This window comes from Aplidium turbinatum, chromosome 7 (genome assembly GCF_918807975.1).
Source record: "Aplidium turbinatum chromosome 7, kaAplTurb1.1, whole genome shotgun sequence".
Classification (NCBI taxonomy): Eukaryota; Metazoa; Chordata; class Ascidiacea; order Aplousobranchia; family Polyclinidae; genus Aplidium; species Aplidium turbinatum.
The window spans coordinates 11,240,034-11,265,860 of NC_137478.1; the positions used below are offsets into that span (position 1 = coordinate 11,240,034).

Consider the following 25,827-nt stretch of genomic DNA (forward strand, 5'->3'; position numbering starts at 1 on the left):
CTTGTGGCACTACCAGTAAATGTAAGAAGTTCAACAAAGTTGGGTTTCCGTGATGAGTTCCCAATAACGTGGGAAAAGGCAATTTTGAATTGCTTGACCATTGCTTCCCAGGCCCCTCCCTGGGCCGGGGCATACGGAGGAATGAACTCCCAGTTAATTCCCTTTTTTCGCAAAGAAGTTTGAATTTCAGAAGACTCCAGAATTTCTGGTAGTCTTTTAGATGCCGCTTGAAATGTGGTCCCGTTATCTGAGTACATGTTACGTATAGATCCACGCAAGTCTACAAATCTGGTAAATGCTAAAACAAATTCACTGTAAGATAGTGACGTCACAAGTTCCACATGGATTGCTCTACTCGCAAGGCAGGTAAATAACAAACCCCATGCTTTCTTTTGGCTTCTTCCCTCCACAAACGTCATTGGACCAAAATAATCTACGCCACTGTTGAAGAAGGGTTTGTTATAGGCCGTGGTTCGTGGTAATGGTAGATCCGACATAAGCTGCCTGATAGGCTTTGCTTTCTCTAAGGCACATGGAGCGCAATCATGCAAATAATGTTTCACCGAGGAATTACCATTTGCAATCCAAAAACGTTGGCGAGTAGATAACAGTGTCTGTTGCACACCACAGTGATAGCTATCACAATGAGCGTCAAGGACAACTAGCCGTGTGAATGCGTGCCTCGAAGGCAAAATAAGAGGATGCTTCGCATCGACAGTTATTTCGGGAGACTTACTCAAACGACCTTCAATACGAAGTCTCCCCCGTGTGTCCACACAAGGACGATACTTTTTTAGAGAGCGCAACTCTCTCAGGCACTGTTTATCAGCGCCAGCTTCGCTCGAAGCAAGACGTTTTGTTACCACATCGATCGACTCTGGCAGACCGTCACAACTTAACAAATCTCTATACACTACTTTCTGTACGTAGGAAACAACCCTATTTAAAGCGTCCTCTAGATAAGATGCATTTAACTTTGGTTTTACATACCCATGTTTCTTGCATTTGGATACAATGAACTCCGTGAAAGCTACAAGATAGGCGGCTCTCTTTTTCAACACGTACAGAGTAGGTGCGGTTTCGATCATCTTGCTAATGGAGCCAGTTGCATTTTCTCTTACCGTCATCTCCGGCGACAGTTCCATTTTACGAATAGCAGCATCTGCTCCATTCACCGTTGGGACCTCGCCTTCCTGCATGAGAAAAGATGGGCCGCTCAACCACATCTCTCTGGAACCTGTTTTGGTGATGGCGTTCGGTCTGGTTCCAACGTCTGCAGAGTTGAGATGTGTCGGACAGTAATGCCATTTGCTCACCTCTGACAAGAGTAAAATACGATTTAACCTACGAGTAACAAACTTGCATAATCGTAAATCAGGGTTTCTGATCCACTGAAGGACAGTATTCGAGTCACACCAGAAATGTTTTCTAAGATCAGGCAGGTGGAGTGCATTAGCTGCCTGGTTTAACAGCTCCGTAGTATTAAGCGCGGCTACAAGCTCCTTTCTGGCAATCGGCCATGCACTTTGATGCTTGAGGACAACCCTACTTTTGCCAAAAACGAAGGATACACAAGGGACTCCGTTACACAGCCTACGTATATACACGACGGAGGAAAAGGAGTGATTGGAGGCATCACTGAATCCATGTAACTGATATACGACATCAACGTCTGCACAACACGGCTCGGTGTTTACAAAATACCATCTAGGTATAGAAAATTCTTTCAGCAAATCTAAAGAATGAAGCCACGACTTCCATTCTTTTATGTAGTCAGGTGGCACTTCGGTGTCCCAATCAAGACCTTCAATAGTTAAACGCTGCAGAATTAACCTAGCTTTCAGGAAGAATGGCGCGCCAAACCCTAATGGATCGAAGTTTTGGCCAAGTTGGCTTAACATTGAGCGACGTGTGTACTTCTCCAAAGGTCGGAGAGAGCACTTAATGTATAATGAATCTGACTCAGTTTGCCACACGCAACCTAGAGTTTTTGCTACTGGTAAGTCTGTATCGTCTTTTTCCAGGTCGACATCGCGAAAGGAAGAAGCTAACATCTCCTTTTTGAAGTTGGACAAAACATCCAACGCCCCTTTGTTGGCACTCCATTTCACCAAACTAAAGCCTCGGCTATCGAACAAGTCAATGGCTTCTTTTGCAATCTCACTGACCTCATCAAGGCTATTTCCAGAGAAAATCAGATCGTCCATATACATATTTTTTCGAATGGTACTCAGGGTCAGGTCACTGGCTCCAGTGGGGTTTTGTTCAATCATTTTTTGAATAGCTAAGCAGGCGATGTATGGACTGCTTTTAATTCCCCAAGGGTGTACACAAAATCTAAACGGAATTACTTTGCCCTTTTCGATATCATTATTCTCAAACCATAGCAAACGGAACAAGTCGCGTTGTTCCATTGGTAATTGAATCTGGAAGAAGCACTTGGTTAGGTCTGCCATTAGGCCAAACTTTCCCAATCTAAAGCGAGCCAGAACTTGTGTTAAAGGGTTTAATATGTCTGGGCCCGACAAAATCACATCATTAACACACCTACCCTTAAACTCAGATTTGCCGTCATATACCACTCGCTTTTTTGCTTGAGATGTCACAAAATATGGTAAGTACCACACACATGCTGATGAGTCATCGTCTTTTACTGGCTCGATGTACTCACTGGACTGCATTTCAGTCATCGTGTCTACTAAGAATAATCGAACATCAGATTGCTTTAAAGCCTTTCGTCGTAAGCTCAGAACACGGTCAAGAGCCAAAGAGTGGTTATCCGGTAATTCAAAGTCGGTTTTTAACGGTACGGGCATTTCAAATCTCCCATCTTCAACTTTCATTTGCGTCTCAACAAATTTTTGTGCTATGACATCATTGCGGGACAGTTTTATCGTTTCATCTGTTAGGGTTAAATCCTTTATTACATGTTTTAAGCGACTGATTTCAATCTCCTGCGCATCAAAACTGTCAAGACTAAGTGACTCCTCAGCGACGTTACCATTAATGGCAACACGACGTACTTTAGAATCACCAGAGATCATAGAACCTCGACCTCCACTAGCTAGCCAGCCCAGTGGGGTTAAAATAGCATGGGGCTCTTCCCGAGTCATGCCAACACGTTCTTCTAATACTCGCATCAAGTAAGCATGGTCATTCCCGATTAGAATATCGACCGACATTTTGTTAGGTAACGAAATCAATTCAACATTATCAAAATGTGAAAACCTATTTAAGTCTTGATGCTGCGGCAATGTTTCGACATGGTCACTCCAAGGTGCATTTACCACTGCTTCCACATCACCATACAGTTCGTCAGTAACTAAGGATTGGATATTAAATTTAACCAGATCAGAGTGTATTTCTTGTTTGCCTGCTAGAGTGTCCATGCGGAAGGATACATTATCCGTGGCTTTTAGATTCAATTCTTTAGCCAATCGGCTTGAAACAAATGTGAGCTGAGAGCCTGGGTCGTGTTGACAGTAAACCAGAGTGGTCTCTCCATTAGATGGGTTTATGACCCGCGCAGCCGTGACACGATTAAACACTGCCCTCTTATGAGCGATGCTTACGCTACGATTAGTGACGGCAGGTGCCGTTCTAAGATCATTGCCATTGTCCGATGTTCCTTGAGGATTCACATAGGCGTCGTGCAGTAGATAATAGTGCTTAAATCGGAAATGTTCGCCGCAGCGCCTACAATTACATGATTGGGTGCAGTTTTTTGCTTCGTGTCCTAGACGTAGGCAGTTTAGACAACGACCAGTCGTGGCGATGACATCTCGGCGTCGCGACGGCGTCAAGTTTAGGAACTCAGGACAATTGGGTAGTCTGTGACGCTCTTGCTTATTCCTACTCTCACAATAGATACAAAGTATGTCCTTCCTCGTACCCTCAAAAGAGCGGCTACCAAACGTTTCTTCTCGGCTCCCAGAACTAAAGCCAGACCCGCGACTGCTACCTTGGGTGACATTTCTGACAGGCTGTGCTGAGGTTTGACGAATACGCATAATGTGATTATCACTTGCCGACCGTTTTGTATCTTTTCTAGCAACGACTTCCTCCATTAAGCGTATGGCGAAGTCCGTAGAGCGACACGTCTCTTCGCAATTTACGAAATCCATTAGGCTTTGGAAGCTTGGTTCCTCGGTGCTACCATATTGCTCTTTCAGATAGTACAAAAAGTCTTCTTCGCATATCCAGGTAATCGACCTGCTAAGTCTAGTACAAAACGTCCTTCTAGCTGATGACGCTGGTTATACGCTCTAGCGAAGAGGGTACACTGAGCCAGCTCGTCTTTGAATTCCTTTATTGAGGATGATGACATCCCAGATAATTTATTGCCATGCCGTATCCGCCGAATCTCCGGTTCCGCGAGAAATCCGCCTCTAACGCCAAAGCGCTGCGACAAGCGATCCAACGACATATCGATCCTTTCCTTTTCGCTCCAACCAGAAGTATCCGATGCTAAGTTTGAGATGGTTTGCGCGGCGCTACGTACGCAGGCTGCCTGTAGCAAAGTCAGCCGATTTCCCTCAAATGGGCAACTCTCCATTAGTGATTCAATACGGTTTTTAAAAAATATAAATGGCATGTTGTTGCCGTCATAGTTGATTAATGCGGCCCTGTCATAGAAAGTGCGACAATTATGATATTTATAGAACCAGTTTTGTTGATCCTCAGCGCCTCTGTTTGCATTAAGCCCTGGCGGGGGTGTCATAGCATGTCGAGTTTCACGGCCATCATCTTTAACTAGTGGTAAATTACATCTCTCATCTTTAAGATCTTTCCTTACAGTTAAGGGGCATGTTTGTGACGGTTTCACAACCTTCTCTCTATGAAAATCACGTTGATAATCATAATGAGGTTCTCTTTCCGCGGCCCCATGGGTCCCCCCGGGCGGTTTTGCCAAAAAATTATCTTTAGTCCACGTTCTATACTTGTTTGTGAGGGCGTTTCCTGGAAAGAGCTTTCTTAGGGGAGTTTCTCTATGTGGCGGTTCCATTAAATTCTCCTGTTTAGCCTGGCTCTGTTTAGGTTGGGCATCTATGCTAGCGGCCCCATGAATGTCATGGGATCTCCCAGGCGGATTGATAATGTCAGCGTCCCACCTCTGGACCTTTTCTATCGCTGTAGGGATGTAGTCGGTGACTCCGAGACTACTGGCCGTAGGCCGTCGTTGCCCGCGCTCCGACCCTTGGTCCGATCCACATTGTGAAAACAAGTCAAGCTTACTTTGCCTTGCTCTCAGTTCGGCTGCCTTGATCTGCATTTCAATTTCGGCTCTGGCTTCGGCTTCCTCTGCTTCGGCTCTGGCTTCCTCTGCTTTGGCTTTGGTCACCCGCATCTGTTTTTCCCACCGCAACTTCTCCATTTCGAGCCGGATTTCAATCTCTTCTTCTTTTGAACGGCGCGAGCGACTACTCGAGGCACTGGTGGTTGATTTTCCTTTTATTGTACCTAATTTTGTATCTACCTTGGAGATTTGCTTCTGTTTTATAGTACGTCTCAATTCCTCAATCTCTAACCTGACCTGTTCTGTAGCTTCAGATATCATAGTGCTATCCTTTAGTTTATTCGCAAGTTCTAACAGTTCTCCAAAGTTGCCCTCTAACTCCGCCATATCAACCAAGGCCCGCTCTAGCAACGCTTCATCATGTACCATGGGGAGACCTCTCCTTAATTCTCCAACCCCCTGCAGCACCTCTCTTTTTTTGTGTCTGACGTCCCTGAGCACAGCTTCTGCACTGGAATCAGCATGGGTAAGGCTGCCATGAACCCCCTGAGGATACACCTGCCCAACGCCCGGGTGTTCCGCCGCACCACCCCCAGACGCAGCGCCCCCTGTCCCACTGCCAACGGGAAACGCACGAGACACCGGATGGCCACCGTCACCTTCCATTTATCAATTTAAAAAAAATTACACTACTGTATACTATAGCCTACACACACTAAAAGCGACACACGTAACGTAATGGACAGCGTAACCAACATTAATTAGGGACTTACCGCTCGCTGAGTTACGGTGACGCAAGCCTCTTGACAAACAATACAGTATTTAAAAAAAAGTTATTGTACACAATTAGGCTACAGTAGAGTTCCAGTTTACAACACAATTAAAGTATATTAAAGTCCTTTCGCTGCAGGGAGTCTTCGTTGCACTGAGTCTTTCGTTGCAAGTCTTCCTTGGTTGAAATTTAAATTTGTTATTCTTAAGTTAGTCCTTTAGTTCTTGTTCTTTCAATTCTGCCAATTTTGTTAGTTCTTTTAATTCTTTTATTTCGTTATTTAGATACTTTATAGTTCTTTACTTCAGTTGTCCAATAATCAGGTTTTTATTTTTGGTTACATGAGTAGGTGCTCACTGCCTACCTACAATCCCTCCTCGGTCTGCCTGAATCATACTTGCAATTGTTTCTTGTTGTTTTTTGATTTATTGAGCGCGAGTTGGGATAAAAACCTGATTTTGTATAAACTTACAATGGCTTTAACACGACAACTTAAATCCGTGGTACACATTCATTTCTCTAGCTTGCTTTTTTCGATAATGAAATGAAACTCAACACACAATGGCAAATACTCTCCAGAAACCACGGCTCCCGGCACGCGGCAAATGCGACAATCAGAAATTAAACGTCTTGGTCAGAAGGCGGGCCACGTAACGTATAACAGTGAAAGAACGCAAATTCAACGTTGCTTAATTCAACCAACCAAGTTACAAAATCCATCACAATTTCAATTCTAATCAAGAGGGCAATCGACCCGCCGGAACAATTTTATACCCATTTTTTTTATAGGCCCCCAAAGTTTGGCCTCCGAAAAATGCATGTAGCAAGTTGAAACCTTTATAATCATATCAAGAAGTTCTCTGTCAACTTTTTAGTTTACATTTTTGGATTCCTTGGATCTTAAAATGTCTGTTTAGCAATTTTCAGCCATATTGTATGATCATAGGATAAGAAATTAGAAATATGACAAGAAATTGGACAAAATCACTGAAGTGGAACAGGCAAAAATGGTGATTTTTCCAATGCCCATAACTCCACCAATGTTTGAAATTTTTCAAAAATTTTTTTTGCATTCTTTATATTTCTTCGACATCTACAAGTATGCCAAATTTCAATAAAATCTATGACATGTGGTGTAATTTTTCCAAAAAATTTGCTCATTTGGCATGGAATGACCCCAAAGAATGAAATATATTTCGCACCAAATAGTCATGCCAAGAGATGTACCCCTATGGTGAGATGGCCTTTTGAGTTGTGAACAAGAAAAGTTGGCCACGGACAATTGTTTCGTGCAAATTGGCATCTCTACAATGTGCTGATTTCAAATCATTTGTCTGTTCAAAAACACTGATTATAACTCAGTCATATGTCACATTTCCATGTCGAATTGTAGATTGGTAAAAGTAAAATACACTGGCTATCTTATCCTGTAGTTTTTAATAATGCAATTTTCTTCAATGTTCAGAACTTTGCACAAATTATTGGGACAGGTTTTCACTCATGTGATTGTTTTTTGTTTTATTTCAGGCTAAGCATATCTGGTTGGCCAGAAAAGACAGTGTGGAAAGTTGTAAAACCGACTACGGGTCGGCTTTGCAGATCTTCAACAAGGAGCAACAAGAGCATTATTCAATTCACATGCCAAAGTTGTTTCAAGTATACTTTTAGTTTGGTTCAGTTTAAGTGTTTAATCCGGCAGCAAAGTTGGTGTTACTTATTTAGATTGATAAAGGTGCAAAATTAATGATCAGAAACATTCATACGTCTAGTAATTGAGGCTCACTGGGTCACGTTATTTTGTTTCGCAAGCCAAATTAGTTAAGGCTTCACAATCCATCACAAGACCATCGCTAACAATGTTCTGTGTTGTCTATCAATAACAGCATCATGCTTCTTTGTATCTATATATGTATGTCCAGCGTTAATCCTGTGACACATCCATATCGACGTACCGCAGTTGCCTTCACATCTTGTCTCCACATTGGCCATCCTAACTTCTCGTTAAGCCAACCTTGCTGCTTTTCTGAACCTGATTTTTCCATATTTTGTTGGATCTTCTTTGTGTCCTTCGACTATTCACTTGCAACTCCAGCGCTCCTCTCAAAACGTCATCTTTGTCCCTTCTCAAAACATGTCCATACCACCTCACTTGATTTCTTTCACCAACTTAACATTCTCATTCTACCCAAGCTAGTTCTAAGTTCCTCGCTGTCCATCAGCTTCAAACCACACATTGTCTTCACCATGGCCCTCTCAGTATTTCTTAAAATCGCTAACTTGTTTTTCTATAAGCATCATTCCTCATTTCCGTATAGCATCGTAGAATGTAGATCTTATACAACTAATATAGATTCTTCCTCTCATTCTCAACGAAAATTTTCTACCACATAAAAACTCTCGACACTCCCTGAATTTTACCCAACCAAATATTACTTGCAGTCACTGCCACTTCACAATCACCACTGGTAATTCAACCTAGATATGGTAAATGGTAAATCTCCTAGATAGCAAAAGGCATGTACCAAGTCCACTTCATTCAGCTTTTCAACTGTACCGACTATTCTGTCTTCAATCTTGCATATTTGACATTCAAAACAATTGAATTGGGAAAAAAACATTGCATAATTATTACACTCCAGATCAGGGCCACCCTGATTGGTCAAATTTTCAGTATAGAGCGTTTTAATATTAGGCTACCCCTTTAAAATGTCAATCGTATTAAAATAAGTAATTTATTTCGTTTTGATGTTTTCTGTGAATTCTTAGCAAAGTAATTCTCATCAAATGTTGGTCTCCATTGATTCAGCTATTTAAATTTACTCAGCATGTTCCGCATATCACATGAGATGCCTATTTTTTTTTATCTTAGTTACTAGTTGTCGTCCCAAAATGTATTTCATTAGCATGACATAACTTTACTTGTGTCTTTATTTTATTAATTTACAATGATTGGTAATTTTTCCCACATTGACTTTGATTGCTTGTATTATGCTAGTTGTACAAAGAAGCTGACGAACGCAGAATAGTGAAGTGTCGGGAATTGATGATCGACTATGCAAACATTGATAGTGCTGTGAAACCGATTGTTCAAAAGTGTCTGGATGGGATGAAAGATGCTGCTAATGCCATTGATCCTAAACTGGTAACAATTTTATTGTTATAATATAAATATAGTTGTTTGATGCAGTGTCTGCATTCGAAAATATTAGCCAACTAAGTACATGGTTTAAACTCCGATAGCTCGGTTGATTAAGCTGTCGACTTTATGAATGAAAAAGTGACAAGATCAAGCGCTGCTAATTTCACTTTTGGGCTGTGCGCTTGAGCAACACATTTAAAAAACAGCTCTATTCAATTAAATGGCACCTAGTGGATGAAATAATTTACAAGCAGTAACACGTTGACAACAAGCGGAAACTTGACTATGTTCATCTTAGTGACCTGGGGTGCGTCAGTGGTTCAAAACTTCTATAAGTATGCAAAACCGCCAGGATAAGTTGCAAAGAAGCTTTTACAGTCTAGGACAAAGATTTTCACATCAATGAACCAACTTTTCTTTGTGGTGTAATTTGGCAGTTGTTTGAAGAAATAGTAGGCTAAATGCCCTGCGAACCTATTATGGTCAGTTCAAAATGTATAAACTAATAGCTGACAATACCATTATTATTATTATTATTATTATTTAAGGTGAAAAAGCACTACTGTGCTTGTAACACCATTATTATTATTATAATACCAGTTTTCCACCTAACAAAGGATAACAACTTTTGTGTTTTTTGGTATGTTGTGGCCAACAGGTTTAATCTGGTTGTTAAAGTATCTGATGGTTTGCGATAACTTACCCATTTTGCGATGTTGATCACAATTATTTGAATTCCAAAACCTTCAATAATAATTGTGCAAAGTTTGGAATAAATACTGCATTATTAACATGTTACAATAGTTTGTGCAATTGGGGCTAAATAATTCTTAATTAAATCTTGGTCCTGGGTGCCAGTGTCCACTGTTCATGCTAAACAAAGTAAAAATCAAAATTTCCTAAATCCAAGTCAAAATGGTTGTACAGTAAAACCTCAAAGGTGGCACACATCTGATTTAAGCATTGTACCTATAAGCCATGGCGAACTTAATACACAGGCCATGCCAACGTGCGAGTTCCAAATCTGACTGGAGGCTGATCTTCTATGCTTAATAGCAGCCAGAATCGATAGTATAAATTAATAGTCTGAGTAGTAGTTAAAAAATACGGTGTTTGTTTTAGAGTTCAAAATCAAAATTACATTGGCATCCAGTAGCGTGCATCAAAACCCTTGTATAAAAAAATTCTCATGGCTGTATATAAGTTGTGCTACTCCTAGAAAAAATCAGTTGTGTAGCTGTAAAATATTACAAACTTTGGATAAACTCCACTGGGTGGACAACAAGCTTGAAAAAACGAACAATAGGATCATTCCCAATGTAAACAGCCAATTTGAAGATATCTCGAATATGATATCTCACAAATTTTGCTTAAAAGTTGCCTTACTGTGCCTTAGGCTACCAAACGAAAGAATCCAAAGTTTTAGTTCAATATTTCAAAGGGTTTGTCGATGGCAGCCATTTGAATTTTGAATTCCACCCTCGTTTTTGACTTGTGGGGTAGCGTATAGAAACTTTTGCAATTTTTAGAGCCCATAACTTCTATTATAAATGTAATGGAAGACTAAAAATTGCTGTGAAATTACTAAATGCATACAGTACTCACTACTCAAGTAATATGCATTTACTATGTTACACTGTTTAAAACAAAAATTGGGTTGTTTTACAGCTTGACTTGTTTTAGAACTTGACCACAGATTCGTGCTTAATAAGTTTGCCGATCAGTTCAATGCATCATGAACATTGAGGGGACAATTGGGACATGTCTAACTCAATTCAGTACTCAATGGTTAAGTGATTTCACTTTAAATTTTTTTGAAGATCCATCTTTTCTTCATCGGATCAGGTGATATCTGATCAGCCTATATACCATTACTATATCAACTTGCAACGTCTTAAAGTAGCAGGATTAAACCATTCACACTGGTTGACGCTTGACGCTTGGATGCCAAATAGTTTGTTTTTATACGTCACAAGAAAGCCCATCATCTGCTTTGAATCACCAATGGGTAAAGGTGTGAGTTGTTTTTTTGTTTTTTTGTTTTTTTTAAGATAAATATATATATAACTGCAGACATAGGCGCCGAGTTTTCAAAATAGCTGGGCGGGCGAACACATACTGTCACGTTATAAAGGTTATTTTGTGCGTTTTTCAAAAGGGCGATTTTGCCAGGTTATTGGGCTAGCCTAGTTTTACATTTAAGTCTATGTCTCCTCTAACACGATTTGGAAACAAGTAATAAATATATTTGGTACGCAACAACGTCTGGTCCTGGTAATTCAGTTTTGCATATTTTTTGTGATTGGTATGTGCGGGTTGCGGGACGAAAACTGCAATACTGTACTAGTTCCATAATTACATTACTATTGTTGATACAACACGATAACACACACACAATACATCGGTGGGTTCATACGATAAGTCGCTCCTAGCGGGCGCACAGATAAGATACAAGATGCAGTAATGCAACGCAGAAGCGATTTTAGAGCAATTCAGCTCTCGAGAAGCCATCTAGCGATAAACTGCGCTATTGAACCGAGCTTACATTGAATCTACAATTAGAACAGTTACAGAACAAAGGAGCTGAATTGCAACTAATGACAACCAACGGTTTCATCCGGCCAAACCAACAGGTGTGCACAGTTTAATATCATAGAGAAATAAAACATAGTAACTTTAGCGGGTTTAGCATACTTTATTTCACACAAAATATAACATAATTAAATAAAATAAACTCAAACGTTTTCGACACGTACGTGTGTCCTCATCAGGAATTAAATCTGCAATACATAAAATGAAAAATCGTAAGATAAATTTGACTATGCACTGTAACTGTAACGACACTCTGGACTCAAAGCACAAACTGAACAAATGATACGAGAATGATTGCGAGTAAATTATGCGATGGGAAACAGATCACTAAAACAGAAACGTGATCTGTTTCCCATCGCATAATTTACTCGCAATCATTCTCGTATCATTTGTTCAGTTTGTGCTTTCAGTCCAGAGTGTCGTTACAGTTAAAGTGCATAGCCAAATTTATCTTACGATTTTTCATTTTATGTATTGCAGATTTAATTCCTGATGAGGACACACGTACGTGTCGAGAACGTTTGAGTTTATTTTATTTAATTATGTTATATTTTGTGTGAAATAAAGTATGCTAAACCCGCTAAAGTTACTATGTTTTATTTCTCTATGGTTCAACAAAGCAAACTCTCTACCAAAGCTTTAGTTTAATATCAGTGACGTAACAGACGAAACTGTGATGATTGAGACACAAAATAGAGCATTTTGGCAGCAGAGTTAATTGATAACGTCGTTTGAGAGAAAATTACTCCTTTGAAGAACAATGTTACAGTTTTTACACCGATTTAACATCTGGCGATGTTAAAACGATGTAAAAGCAGTGGAAATTGCAGTCAGACTTTTGCCACGAATGAAGTTCCTCGCAAGTTTGCGCAATTTACTTGATTTATAGCACTGAGTTACGAGTGGCAGAGTGGAGACAAACGGCGAGGCTGGACACTTTTGCTCGTTTAACGGCGAATCAACGTTGTTTAACGTTGCATGAAAGTAACAATGGCAATAATTGACGAAAACTAATCGCTTAACTAGTAGGTCTAGTAGGGCCTATCATATGGCGACAAAACCCTGCGAATAAGGTAAGTAGGCTAGTATCAGAAGGTGGCAGATGGTTACAGAAATTTTGGGACTTAAAATTGCATTAATTTTTTTTTTCATTTCTGAAATGTCCGGCGGGCGATGCCCGCCCGGGACTCGACGCCGGTGACTGCAGACAGTGCACACCGTTTCGGCTTTCCGGCCTCCTCAGTGCAGTAGGTACACTGGGTATGGCCACGTAGATATATACCTCCGTGTGACGTTTTCCCATTTGTGGAACCTAAGCTTCAAAAATGGTACTACTGCCAACCTTGCCAAAGTGCTCAAACTGCAAGCAATGACCTTTGCGCAATGCACAGCAAGGTGCCTCCAGTAAAATGCTCAATTGGCGTAAGCCAAGAGCGTTCATATATAACACTACTGTGCCATATATAACACTGCGTAACAAAATTTAAAAAAAATTGGTTTGGCAACATTTTTAAGTGTATCTGTATGATTTTCAACCGCTGATTCCAAAAATGCTATCAGTTTTTTTCTATCAACGATCGTTTTTAAGACAGGGTTGAGAAAAACCCGTTTTTTTTTGGGTTTTATTGTTTTTTTTTTATTAAGATGCAAAAAAAGCTAGATTCATGCTTGTTTCACCTCAAAACTACTTTTTACGAATGAAGTGCCTTTCACTCACAGTACATGCTTGCATAACTCAATAAAATAATACACTAGGGCTGTTGTTGCTTGAATGTTGCATCATCCATTAATTTCAAGATCAAGTTAGATGTTGCATCATCCACTAATTTCTATACCAAGTTGATGCTACCGTGGTAGAAATCACATTATTGTATCATTTGCTTTAGATTTGAAGGCAAGGAGCATTTATGACATCATGTTTAAATATTTTTTATCATTTATATATATATATTATACATAAAAACAATAAAAACTATTAATACTACAAAAAGTGCTCAATGCTAAGCAAAAAAGCAAAGCAGAGCGAATTAAATCAAATATAGTTATTACTATCTGAATCCTTAACAGCCTGTTTCACCTTTAACGGATTATCAAAAGTTCTTATTCAAATAGAATCTTTTATTTATATTTGAATAGAATCTTCTATTATAGAATCTTATATTCTATTTGAATAGCCTAAAAACTTCTGATGATCCGTTAAAGGTGAAACAGGTTGTTAGGGATTCAGATAGTAATAACTATATTTGATTATATTATACAGTATTATATATAGTAATGGATGAGCAATTGAGCGATTGCGTGGCCAATGGCCATTTAGGCAAATGCTCTGAAACAGCCATGCGTTAGAATCCAGAATCTGTAATTGGTAAATAGCTTCCTAAATTGCATTTCACATCATATATACAGACTACAGTAGAGTAGTACTTTCACCAACTGGTTTAACTATAAGGCCTTCTTGCATAAATGAGTTTTAGTGTAGTATACACAAAGTGGCATTACTTGATTTTTGTGTACTGTACAATATCCACTGCGTTTTCAGTTTATTGTTGGAAATTTACTTCACAATCACATCCTTAAGTCCTAATTTAAAGTTTGTTTTAAGTGCCTTGTAGTGTTTTTGTTCATGTTTTTGATTTTCTAATAAAAACTGGACAAATATGATGCTCTGGGTTTTTTTATGGATTTTATTGGGTTTTTTTAAGTGAGTTTTTTTAAAAAACCCACCCGGATTTTTTTTGGGTCAGGTAAAATACCGACAACCCTGTTTTAAGATGCGATGATTTCCGTTTTTTGTGATTTCCGTAAACTGCAGTTTTTTATCCGGTTATGGTTGCTATGATCTGTGTCTGTCTGTCAGCATTATCATGTTTCGGACAGCATGTTTGAGGATGGACAATGGACATAAGTAATAAGTAGGGTCATTTTTATTTTGACCTAAAAAAAAACATTTTTGACTTTATTTTTATCAAACTTTGTCTTTATTTTGACCTAACGAAATTGCTTATTTGTAGAGGCCACAGTTCTTCCTTGAATTGATACCAGTTACCCAAACATAATATTTTGTTGATTTCAGACCCAAACGTAATATTTTGTCGTCAAGTTTTCAAGAGTTTAGATTATAAAAAAAGTCAAGTTTGGATTATAAAAAGTACATCGTGTTTTTTGACGAGAGATTTAGGAACCCTGTGTTATTTTGTCCTTGTGAAAAGGACAGTTCGATTCGATTTTCTCCGCATAGTAAATTGAATTCATCAGCAAAATCTCGACAAAGGTCTAAGTCTGAAGACAATTTAGCTTGCTTCTAAGGCATTTTTGTATTACATAATGTCAATAGGCTATTCCTAAAATCCAAACTGTTAATCTTCGCAAAGACCACGTTTGTGAAGAAGTGTTTTATAAGAATTATTTAAATACGTTACAATGAATAAACAATGGACAATTTGCGATAAAAGTTACTGCTGATCCAAGTGGGCATATTTCCTGCTTTTATGGGTTAATATGGTTTAATTGTGTCGCAGTTCCTGATTTACAATGCTTCCATAAGGATTTTGACAAAAATTACTCTCAAGAAACACAAAAAGTTTGTTAAAAGCCATAATTTGACAAATTTTGACTTTATTGTTAATTTTGACTTTATTTTGACCTATAAACTTCTTAGAAACACTGTCCTAGGTGCTGAAAACAACTTTATTCTTTAATTTTTGGACAGACGAGGTGATGAGGTCCTTAAAATTTTTTGATTTTATTGACTTTTGCGGGCCCTAGTGATAAGGATTCCTCATGAGCACCACATGGACTTTGTGGCAGTTGTCGATCTAACCTTGAAGGATGATTGAGTGGGTTTTGGAAAAGTTACGTCATCTGCAGTTCTGTGAGTTTGAGAGACCCCGCGCAACATCATCATGGTCATTTTGCATCTTAAACATATCAAAGTATCCCAAAATCAGCGGAAGAAGAGCTGTAACATATCCAAGTAAACCCTCATTCATTGCACCTGTTCCAAACACACCATCAAATGTTAGTTTTTTCTCTGCATCAGTAACAGTGACATCAGTAAACTGAATATGCTCTGCGACTGGATTCAATTTCTTATATGCTGTGTACTTATTTTTCATTATTTTAGATAGAAAATTAATATACTTCAGTGAAGACTCAGCAACAAGCAAAAATACAGACACTGATGCGAAATATGCACTAACAATCTCACAATCTCACGGGACTACCATTACACCAACAGATGTAATCAACTGTAATTGTCGATTACAACTTTTACTTGTCTGCCAACAACAAAATGATTTCCGAGCTGAAGCTTGGTTGTGACCACATTTCTTAACCGCTTTGTTGTGCATTTGTTAGGACGGACAACTCGTAGTTGAGAAGTTGAAATCTGGATTTTTACCGCCATCTGACAAGGAATTTGAAGATTTTACACAACCCCAACAAAAAATTCAACTAGATGTGAAAGATGGAGTAGAAAACTCCCCAAAAAATTCTGTAAACTCTTCGCGCACTCCTAATAAGAAGGGCGGACTGAGTTGGTTGTTTGGAAATAAAAAGGTGAGGAAATCATGAAGCAATCATAATGCAACCAAAATAAAAAATTCTACTGACGATTTAGTTTCTTGGGGTATGTTTGGTTTAATTTGGTCCATAACTTGTTTATTTAATTACCTTTGCTTTCCAAGAAACACGCAACATCCTTCTCCAGCACTATAATTTAAACGCTTAAATCTTTTCTATGTCTGTTTTGTTCATTGTCCAATGTCCATGTATCGCATACGTAAGTTGCAATTGGAAGCATCATTGTTTTAATCAGTTTCTGTTTTGTTTCCAAGTTGACATCCTTGCTCTTCTAATAGACTGGGAGCCTGCGACGTCCGTCGTCCACCCTAGGTGAAAAAGTTACCAATTTCTATTAATACAGCGATGTCCGGTGGTATGTGGGTACTCATAATCTGGAAGTCTGCCGCCAGTGCTGGGTGTGGGAATGGGAGGCATTTTTCATGGCCCAAAAAATGTGCTAGGTCAGCTGAAAAAGCTACCGCTTGAAACTTAGTTGGTCGTACAGTAAATTGTTTCTACATGATTGTCTGGTATGTGACAGACATTTTCGGTGGTGGGGGGGAGCTCTAACAGATAAGTTTTATACCCCCCAAAATTTGCGCTAGGTCAGCTGAAAAAGTTACCGGATAAAACCAACTGATTATTAATCTGTGGGTGTTAAGCTTCCCAAAAAGTATATGTGACAGACAAATTTGATGCTGGGTGTCCCCTGACAGACGACCTAAATTAGGTGACCCCCCTAACTTGAGCGAGGTTAGCTGAAATAGTTACCGGATAAAACCAATTGAAAATTAATGTGTAAGTGTTAAGCTTCACAAAAATGAATGTGGCAGACAAATTCGATGGTGGGTGTCCCCTGACAGACGACCTGAAGTAGGCCGAGGTAACCCCCGGGTTTGCACTAAGTCAAATTGATAGGAGCTATTTGTTAGCTGTGCTTTTGAAGTATATACGGTACGGTATACAAAACTAAGTAACACAACGTGATTTTTCTACTTCATTTGTCCACACAAATAAAAATAGTTTCAATGCAAGGAATGCAGACATTCTGAAGAATGACTCTGGAAATCGACAAATAAATAGCGCCAGGATTAATTTGAGACAATATGGAATGAATGAGATGTCCACCATCAAATATTTCCGTATCGATTTGTGGCAGCGGTCAATGTGGCGTGGTATCTCCCGGGTATGTTTCCATTCTGTGTAGTAGCAGTGCTTTGTTTGTTGTCATCATGGTACCATCACAGTGAGCAAGTGAAAGTGGATACTGAGTTATCGGATGGCTTAAATGTGTTTTAAATCAAATGATGTTTTTTCTGCTACGATAACTATCATGCGTATAAATGTGTCTCGTAAGCTTTCAGCACTTCTCTTAGCCATTTGTGATAATGGTAGTTTGCCCTTATTTAATATTTTCAGATGCAAAATTCTCTACACGTGTTCGCTTCATCCTTTTTTGAAAACATTCTGGGCTTTCTTTCTACTCCAACAAACTTTTCTTGATCGTGTTTTCCTCTGCTCAGTGTTGTTATTAGGTATTTTGCAGTCTGATCTGATGCCGTTCTACCAGTGGCAATATTTAACAGGCCACTAGCATTCACAGATTCATCGGAGAATGAATTGCAAGCTTCATCAACTTTTGTACTGAGTAGTGACATTTGCTGGATGTCCTTAACAATTCTGTGATGGCGTAACTGTTTCGTGGCATCTTCGGTTTGTTCTAAGCCTGCAAGATATCTTAACTCTGTTAACAGAAGCAGCTCTCTGTGTAACCCTGACACACCATCTTTTTTGGCACTTCTTGAGTCCGGAAAACCAATTATACCTTTTACCTGTGACACAGCGTCCCTATTCACAGTTTGCTCTAAAGCAGGGGTTCCCAACTTTTTTTACACCGTGGCCCCTTTTGAAAATTTTGAAAAATCAATGGCCTCCTTATTTTTTTCAACCTTTTGAAAAAGTTAAGAAACGTCATTTTAATTAAAAATCTTGTTGATACAGTCACCGTTAAAGACCATTTCATGAAGATTTGGGCTAAATGTAGCCTACTAGTGTTTTTATTAAAATTTAATTTATTTCTTTTGTTATATAGTGTTGGAGTGGACTTAGAGATCATAAATAAAAAATATTATTATTTTTCAAATTTTTCCATGACCCCCTTGAAAAAGGCTCATGGCCCACTAGGGGACCATGGCTCCCAGGTTGGGAACCCCTGCTCTAAAGACAGATCGATTGCCGTCCTAGAGTAATCCTTTTTGGTACATCTAACTGAGAAAGCACCATTATCCAGTATAGCCCTCAGTTTCGGATCCACGTTTTTTTAGTTTGTTGTAGAACAACGATTCCCATCTTGCATAATTTGGATGATTCAAAGCGAAATATATTTCTAGAAGTATTGGTACAATAACCATGTAACCACTTACGTCGTTCATCCTGACGCACCTCTGCACTTCTCGATAGAGTAGGTTTATTAAGAACACGTATAGTGTCCAGACCTGACAGGTTTCACCAAACACTCCATTCATGGACATGTTAAAGTATTCTTCATACTTTTGCCGATGTTTGGTGGCGACTGGATTGGCCAAGCATACTTCTACTTTATCAGGGTCAGCTGGAATAGTGGACATGACTTGCTAAAAGTTGTCAATTTCATTTGCATCCAAATTTGTCAAGAATCGATCGTATGGCTTTCTTTCCATGACGTTGGCTGTAATTTCGTGCACGCGAGTAGGCTACATCTGTTGTAAAATTTCCCCTTAATGAACCCTTGTAATGTTCCCTCGGCAAGGATATTTGAATCCGACAATATGTACTCTATCCCGCAATCATTTATGAAGGTTCCTACTGCCCCGAAAAATGCAAGATCCTTGTGGAAATTCCCCAGCATAATGATGAGATTATCAAAAAGAGAGGCTTAAATGGCTTGGATTTGTGCAACAGCTACGGGATACGTCACCACGGCATATTGTTGATGAGTTTGGTTGCAACCTTCATCGTTCTAACCAGTGTTTCTTTAACAGCATCATTGTTGGTTGGTGATCTTATTTTTGGGTCCACGTAACATATTCGCTGTTGCGGTAGACAATCCACTCTATATTTGCTCATTAAACCAGCATAGAATGGAGTTGCAAAATCTCTACAGTTGCTGAACTAATACATATCTAGCGGCTTCATTTTGCATGGCAAGATGGACTCTTTATCTATTATTTCCTGAACAAGACCAGATGCTTCTCCTACGGAACACGACTCTTCTGTGTGAGGATAAACTTGAAACTTTGCCTTACTGAGAAGGGTACGGAATGGTGGAATTTCTCTTTCTGTTTCGGTGTAGCTTCTTCTGTTTCTCCCAGTTTTGGTGGTGATCATTTCCTTCTCAGGGCCTTCATGAATTTGATCAGCATTCTGGTACGTATGACCAACCGTAACATGAAATATGCCTTTGCCATCAAGGGTTTGGATATTGGCATCATAGTTATCCCATACACAGGCTGTTGCAAGGCTAGGACTGTTTGCAATACCGTCGGGAGTACTTTCTTCCTGTGACCAAAGCGGAGTATGCAAATTCCGTCTATGAACTTTTCACATCATCGTAGTTAATTGTGTGGCCTTCCCTGTTGAGTATCTGAAAAGTTAACTTGGAACCTGTCATTGATCTTAAACCTAAACCAAGTATTGTGTGCTTCCATGGCTTTACATGACCTCGACTGACGTTATATATAACATCTGGCGACATTGATTCTACTTTTCTTTCCATTGTGTCTGTGTGAGAATCACTGAATTTGGATTTCAACCCGCATAATAGTGTAGTATAAAAGAGTTGCAATGATTCGGGAAGATTTGGAGTCATATCCTTCAAGCTCTCTATGATTGTTGGATTTGGGGTTTTGGGTAGCTTCAATATTTCACCTCGTAAGAGAAGTGCCACTGCTCGAATCTGATCATCTTGCTTGGCCCTATAATCACCTATCAGAGCATCTTTTGCTTCTTGTGCAGAGAGAAGTGAGCTGTAAATAAAATTGACTCTTTGATGATCAAGAAGACTTGTTGTTAATGCTTTACCAAACTTGTGAGAAATTTTCCTCACAAGGTTCTGTATGGTTTGAGACGATAGCCCCTCATCACTTCCTCTATTTGCCAAATACTCATCTTTGTAAAGATCAAATAATGTTGAAAATAGCATTGGTCTTTGCTTTTGTATGACCTCTTCCTCCACGAATTCGCATATTGTTAGGAAAGCAAGGTTATGAGTTTGGCGAGATGGAATATTCAAGTTTTTAGTGGTTTTGGGATTGGTTTTACTAGTCTCTCCATCAAAATGAACCCGACAAGGCATGTGATGTGATACTCTGCTTCTTTGGCAGTTAAGTCCACACCACTACAAATTAGTGATTTAATCCTTTAGTTTTTAGAAAACATTGTTTTTGACTTAAGCGATTCGCATTCATCTGTTGCTGACACCTAAATGGTATTTTCTTCTTTGTTTTTGTATTCCTTTCGTTTACTACTAACTACCGCAAAATATGCAGGATCATTTCAATAAACCTATTTTGTTCGACTTAGGGAGCGAGCTTCTGCATCTTGTTTCAACTTTAGCAGAAGATGGAGCAACTAGCTTAGGTTGAAATGTTCTTTTAACTGCTGTAAACTTTTTGTGACATGACGGATAATAGACACCTATGGGTAACGCAGAGGAACTTGTCTGAATGATTTTAGGTGCGAGGACAGAAAAGCAATAGGATGATAATTGTAATCGAATGGTTGCAACGTTTTTCAATGAAGTCCAGATTGTTTCCTTCACAACTTTACATTTTGCATCGTCGGAAGTCGTGCTACAACAAATAAAGCATAGTTGATGTTCTCCAGGTCTTTCATAGTTGACCTGAAAAAAAAATGTGTGAGCCTAAAGAGTTTGACGTATGTCAACGTAAAGTTATTAGCAACATGTTGGTGACTAATCTATAGTTTTGCGATACAATTGTATTCAAGTTAATCTCAAAATTAAGCGCTTCCATGTCGCGTAAAAAATATCATCCTTTATCGCGATAGTTACTATATACCTTAGCTGCATCCTCATCGGTTGGCGGAGTTACGATGATTGTAGGCAACCGATCAATGACATCCTCTTCCATCTGGTAGTTCTTTGTAAAATGTCACTCCGAAATTCGGACACTCTTTTGAAGTCTGTCCAGTTAAGTTACTGCTGATTTGCTGTCAACGTTTTTTCGAAATGATGCTTTTCACTATCTTTTTTGTAACCTATTCTTCAACTTAGCCTACTAAATGTTTATTTTTTAACCATGCTCGTTAGCTCACAAATTTGTTGCGTAGCCTAAACTGAATTGTCACTGCCTCTTTGAAAAGTCTTGTTCATGGAATGACGGTTTGGAGGAATAAAAAACGTACAGTGCATGATTATTTATCAGCGTGATGTCATATAGTAGACTATTGTAGGGAGTTTCAAAAAAAGTGTTATCACATGGCTAAATGGTTAGGGTAGTCAGATGATCAAGCGCTTTAAGGAGTGAATTGTTAGTAATGTGTCGTTGCCTACTGTGACACAAAAGCAATTGATCCCTTTCAAACTAATTGAACAGCTTGCACTAGGGCTGTAACGTTTCAATCACCAAAGTCGCTACAAGTAAGACAACCGGATTTCTCTATATTCCAGACAGCAAATCCACCCTTTCTTAAATTGATTCAACGTCTGCATACGTTAAATCAATGTAGAAAGCGGTGGATCTACTGGCTAAAATTGTTGTGAGCCAAGCAGATGCAAAAACGCTTGATAGTTCTTTGCATTGAAACTATTTTTATTTGTGTGGACAAATAAAGTAGATAAATCACGTTGTGTTAGTTAGTTTTGTATACCGTACCGTATATACTTCAAAAGCACAGCTAACAAATAGCTCCTATCAATTTGACTTAGTGCAAACCCGGGCAGTGTTGTACGCGTCATTGAAATAATTTGACGGCGTCAGCGCGAATTGCCTAAAAACTTTACGGCGTAAAGGACTGCGTAAGCTCTTAAAGAAATTGACGGTGTCAGCGCTAATTTGTAGCGCTATTTTTTGCCAGCGTCTCATAAAACGGAAATATTTCAACCAAGTTCAGGCTAACAATAACTATAAATAAAGAGCAGGTATTATGTTTTGAGACTGTATTGTAATTAGCTGCTCAGCCTATATATTTAGTTATTTCCTTGCAGAAAAACAAGCATTTCAAAACGTTTGTCTGACAATTTGCTGCGTTTGGGACGCATATTCAGGGGCGCCGGAGCGATTTTTGACTGGAGGGGCAGGAGTATGAAAAAAGGGCACTTTTGTTGCTGAAAGGCCATTTTTTTTAAGTTTCAAGATAAGATATAGCGATAATGCTCATCTATCAGCTCATTATCGAATAATGATACAAGCGTCCGCTATACAAAGAACAATGGCACGGAAGGGCATCATGCTATTTTATAATGATGTAATATAACTTACTGTGATGGAGAATTTTTTGTCGTGAATATGATTTTGAGGCAAAAATAGAACATTATAATTAGGCTAAAAGCGAATAGCATAAATTGTTATATTGCAAAGTGTGCAGTAGCTTATATGACCTTAAAAGGGCACCATTGCCCCCCTTCCCTCCCCATCCACAGAAATTTGAGGGCAGGGGGCATCCGCTCCCCCCGCTTCCGGCGCCCCTGCGCATATTGTCCTTTCCAAGTGAAAACATGCGTTCCACAGCAGCGCTGGTTGGTATTGGTGTGGTGTATTTCAAAAACAAGTTGAAAACGTTTAGTCGGAAAGGTATCACTGTTCCAAGCGTGCTGTGATAGTTTAGCCTGTATATATCTTTTAACGAGGTCCACTGCACCAACATCGCTCTTTTCAGGGACATGGAGCTCTTGAAATAAAGTATATTCAACGTCCGCTATGCCATTCATGGATTTTTCGCCTTCAGTCTCTGATCCCTCGCTCTCAATACATGGGTGATCACCATTTGACGAACTTCTTCCGCTTGTATTCCAGGGAGCCATTCCAACCAACGCAAAAACTGGTAATTCGGATGAGTCGCGCTGGCCAGAATACATTGTGAAACTATTATTGTGAAACAAGATTTTTCATGAAAACAAAAAATGACGCTTGACGCTTAAAATCGGCAAAATAGTTGACGGCGCTATCACTTCCGTCAACTGAAAAATAAATTGACGGCGCTAGCCTCAGCGTCAACTAAAAGTTGACGCCGTCAAATGATGCCGTCAAATTGACGGCGTCAACGTACAACACTGAACCCGGGGGTTACCTCGGCCTACTTCAGGTCGTCTGTCAGGGGACACCCACCATCGAATTTGTCTGTCACATACGTTTTTGTGAAGCTTAACACTTACACATTAATTTTCAATTGGTTTTATCTGGTAACTATTTCAGCTAACCTCGCTCAAGTTAGAGGGGTCAACTACTTTAGGTCGTCTGTTAGGGGACACCCTCCATCAAATTTGTCTGTCACATATACTTTTTGGGAAGCTTAACACCCACAGATTAATAATCAGTTGGTTTTATCCGGTAACTTTTTCAGCTGACCTAGCGCAAATTTTGGGGGGTATAAAACTTGTCTGTTAAAGCTCCCCCACCACCGAAAATGTCTGTCTCATCCCAGACAATCATGTAGAAACAATTTACTGTACAACCAACTAAGTTTCAAGTGGTAACTTTTTCAGCTGACCTAGCACATTTTTTGGGCCATGAAAAATGCCCCCCATTCCCACACCCACCACTGGCGGCCCGGCAGACTTCCAGATTATGAGTACCCACATACCACCGGACATCGCTGTATGAATAGAAATTGGTAACTCTTTCACCTAGGGTGGACGTCGCGGGCTCCCGGTCTATAAATGCAAATCATTCCGATTAATGCATTTCTTCCCACTATTATTATTTTTTTTATCTCTGGTGAGTTTAAAGCACTTCCTGCTTAGTGCTTGTTCGCATAATCCATTTCAGATTTTCAATGTGATCACTATTCATTATTGAGTACATTTGCCTTTTCTTAATCCTATCCAACTTGCTCGTCTGGCAGTTCTTTTTTGATAATTGTGCTTAGATGTTTTTGAATGATTCTCCAATTTTTTGCTTGCATGCATATCAAGGCTATGGTTAGATAGTTTGAACAAACTCATGTGTCGCCTCTTTTTGAGATTGGGATAACTACTGATCTTTTCCTATCTTTTGGCCATTTTAGAGACTTCCGAATCGATTGGCGTATGGCTCATTTACCCAAATTGACAACTATCTTTTTAGTACTTCTGCTGGGATTCCATTAACTCCTGGTGCTGTTTTTTAGAATGTTGATCCCTTGCCCAAATAACATCTTTTTTCAGTTGATCTGGTTCAGCTTGTTGACTTTAGAGTTTTCTGACTATAGCAGTAGTTGGGTATCTTGATATAGTTCTGCATATCACAGGCCAACAAAATAAAAAAAATTGTGTCTGCAATGTAAGATGTGATTTGGGGTATATTTAAGCTGCTGATTTCAAAAATCACATCAGATTTTACCCATCACGTCAGGTGTTTGAGGTTTTTGCATGCTATTTTTTCTCACTTCATGCTATTTTATTTTGAAGTATTTGAGTTTAAATTTGTTGCGATGACGACATTTACCCACCAGTTCAGAAAGTTTGTTTAGAAAGTGGTTAGTACAATCGGCCTTTAGAATGGCCACTTTTACAACGAAACAGAGGCCACAATTATTGCAACCATCTCCACTGTAAGGCCGAGCACAGCTATGGATGGATCATGTTATTTTAGGATCAACACCCCTGGGGTCTGCTACTATTCGGCAAGTTCGATTCGGCTAGTCCGATTCGGTGAGTTCCCTATTCGGCAATTTTTCGAAAATCCAACGACGCCTTCATCAAATCCAACGATTGAATATTATTCAATATTCAGAGATTGAATTAATGTAAATACGAACTGTTAGGCTAATTATTGGGTTCTTTGAATCTTATGTCACCTTCTGTATGCAAACTTAGAATATATTAGTTATTTGTGTCATCAAATTACCTAGCCTAACTATATTTTTAGATGTAGTACTGCCAGACCTTTTTATTTATTGTACTAAAATTCTTATCATCAAAACTACTTTACTTCTGTGGCTTTAATGTTTTATACAAATTGTTGCAACTATAATCTTTCTCCTTAATTTGCTTTTGACTACAATTTTTTTTTGCATTTTTATCACTACCTTTCTGGTGAAAATAGAGTATAATTGCATTTAAATCGCCATAAAATTATTTCACTTGTAACTTTTGTAAAACTTTTGGAAAGTGAAATTGATTCAACAAAGTTTATTTGAACAGAAGCAGTATGGCTGTATTTTATTATATTTAATTATATCTCTATTGTTGTTTACTTTTTTCTGAATCCGCATGGTCACACTGAGCCGGTTTCCTGCAATTTTTATTTTTCTGAGTCTTTTATGATATCACAATCTAGTTTTTGTGTGATTTTACCGGCATTTTTTTTTCATAACTGTGAGGCTACC

General features: G+C 39.0%; 1 protein-coding gene across 1 annotated transcript in view; it reads left to right on the forward strand.

Moving 5' to 3' along the window:
- The window catches only part of LOC145774401 (formin-binding protein 1-like), a 148,960-nt gene that overhangs the window by 73,353 nt on the left and 49,780 nt on the right, over nucleotides 1-25,827 (forward strand). The window contains exons 5-7 of the mRNA XM_082585650.1: nucleotides 7,536-7,664; nucleotides 9,004-9,150; nucleotides 16,096-16,296. Coding sequence (XP_082441776.1) covers nucleotides 7,536-7,664; nucleotides 9,004-9,150; nucleotides 16,096-16,296 — 477 coding nt within the window. The remainder of the gene's footprint in view (nucleotides 1-7,535; nucleotides 7,665-9,003; nucleotides 9,151-16,095; nucleotides 16,297-25,827) is intronic.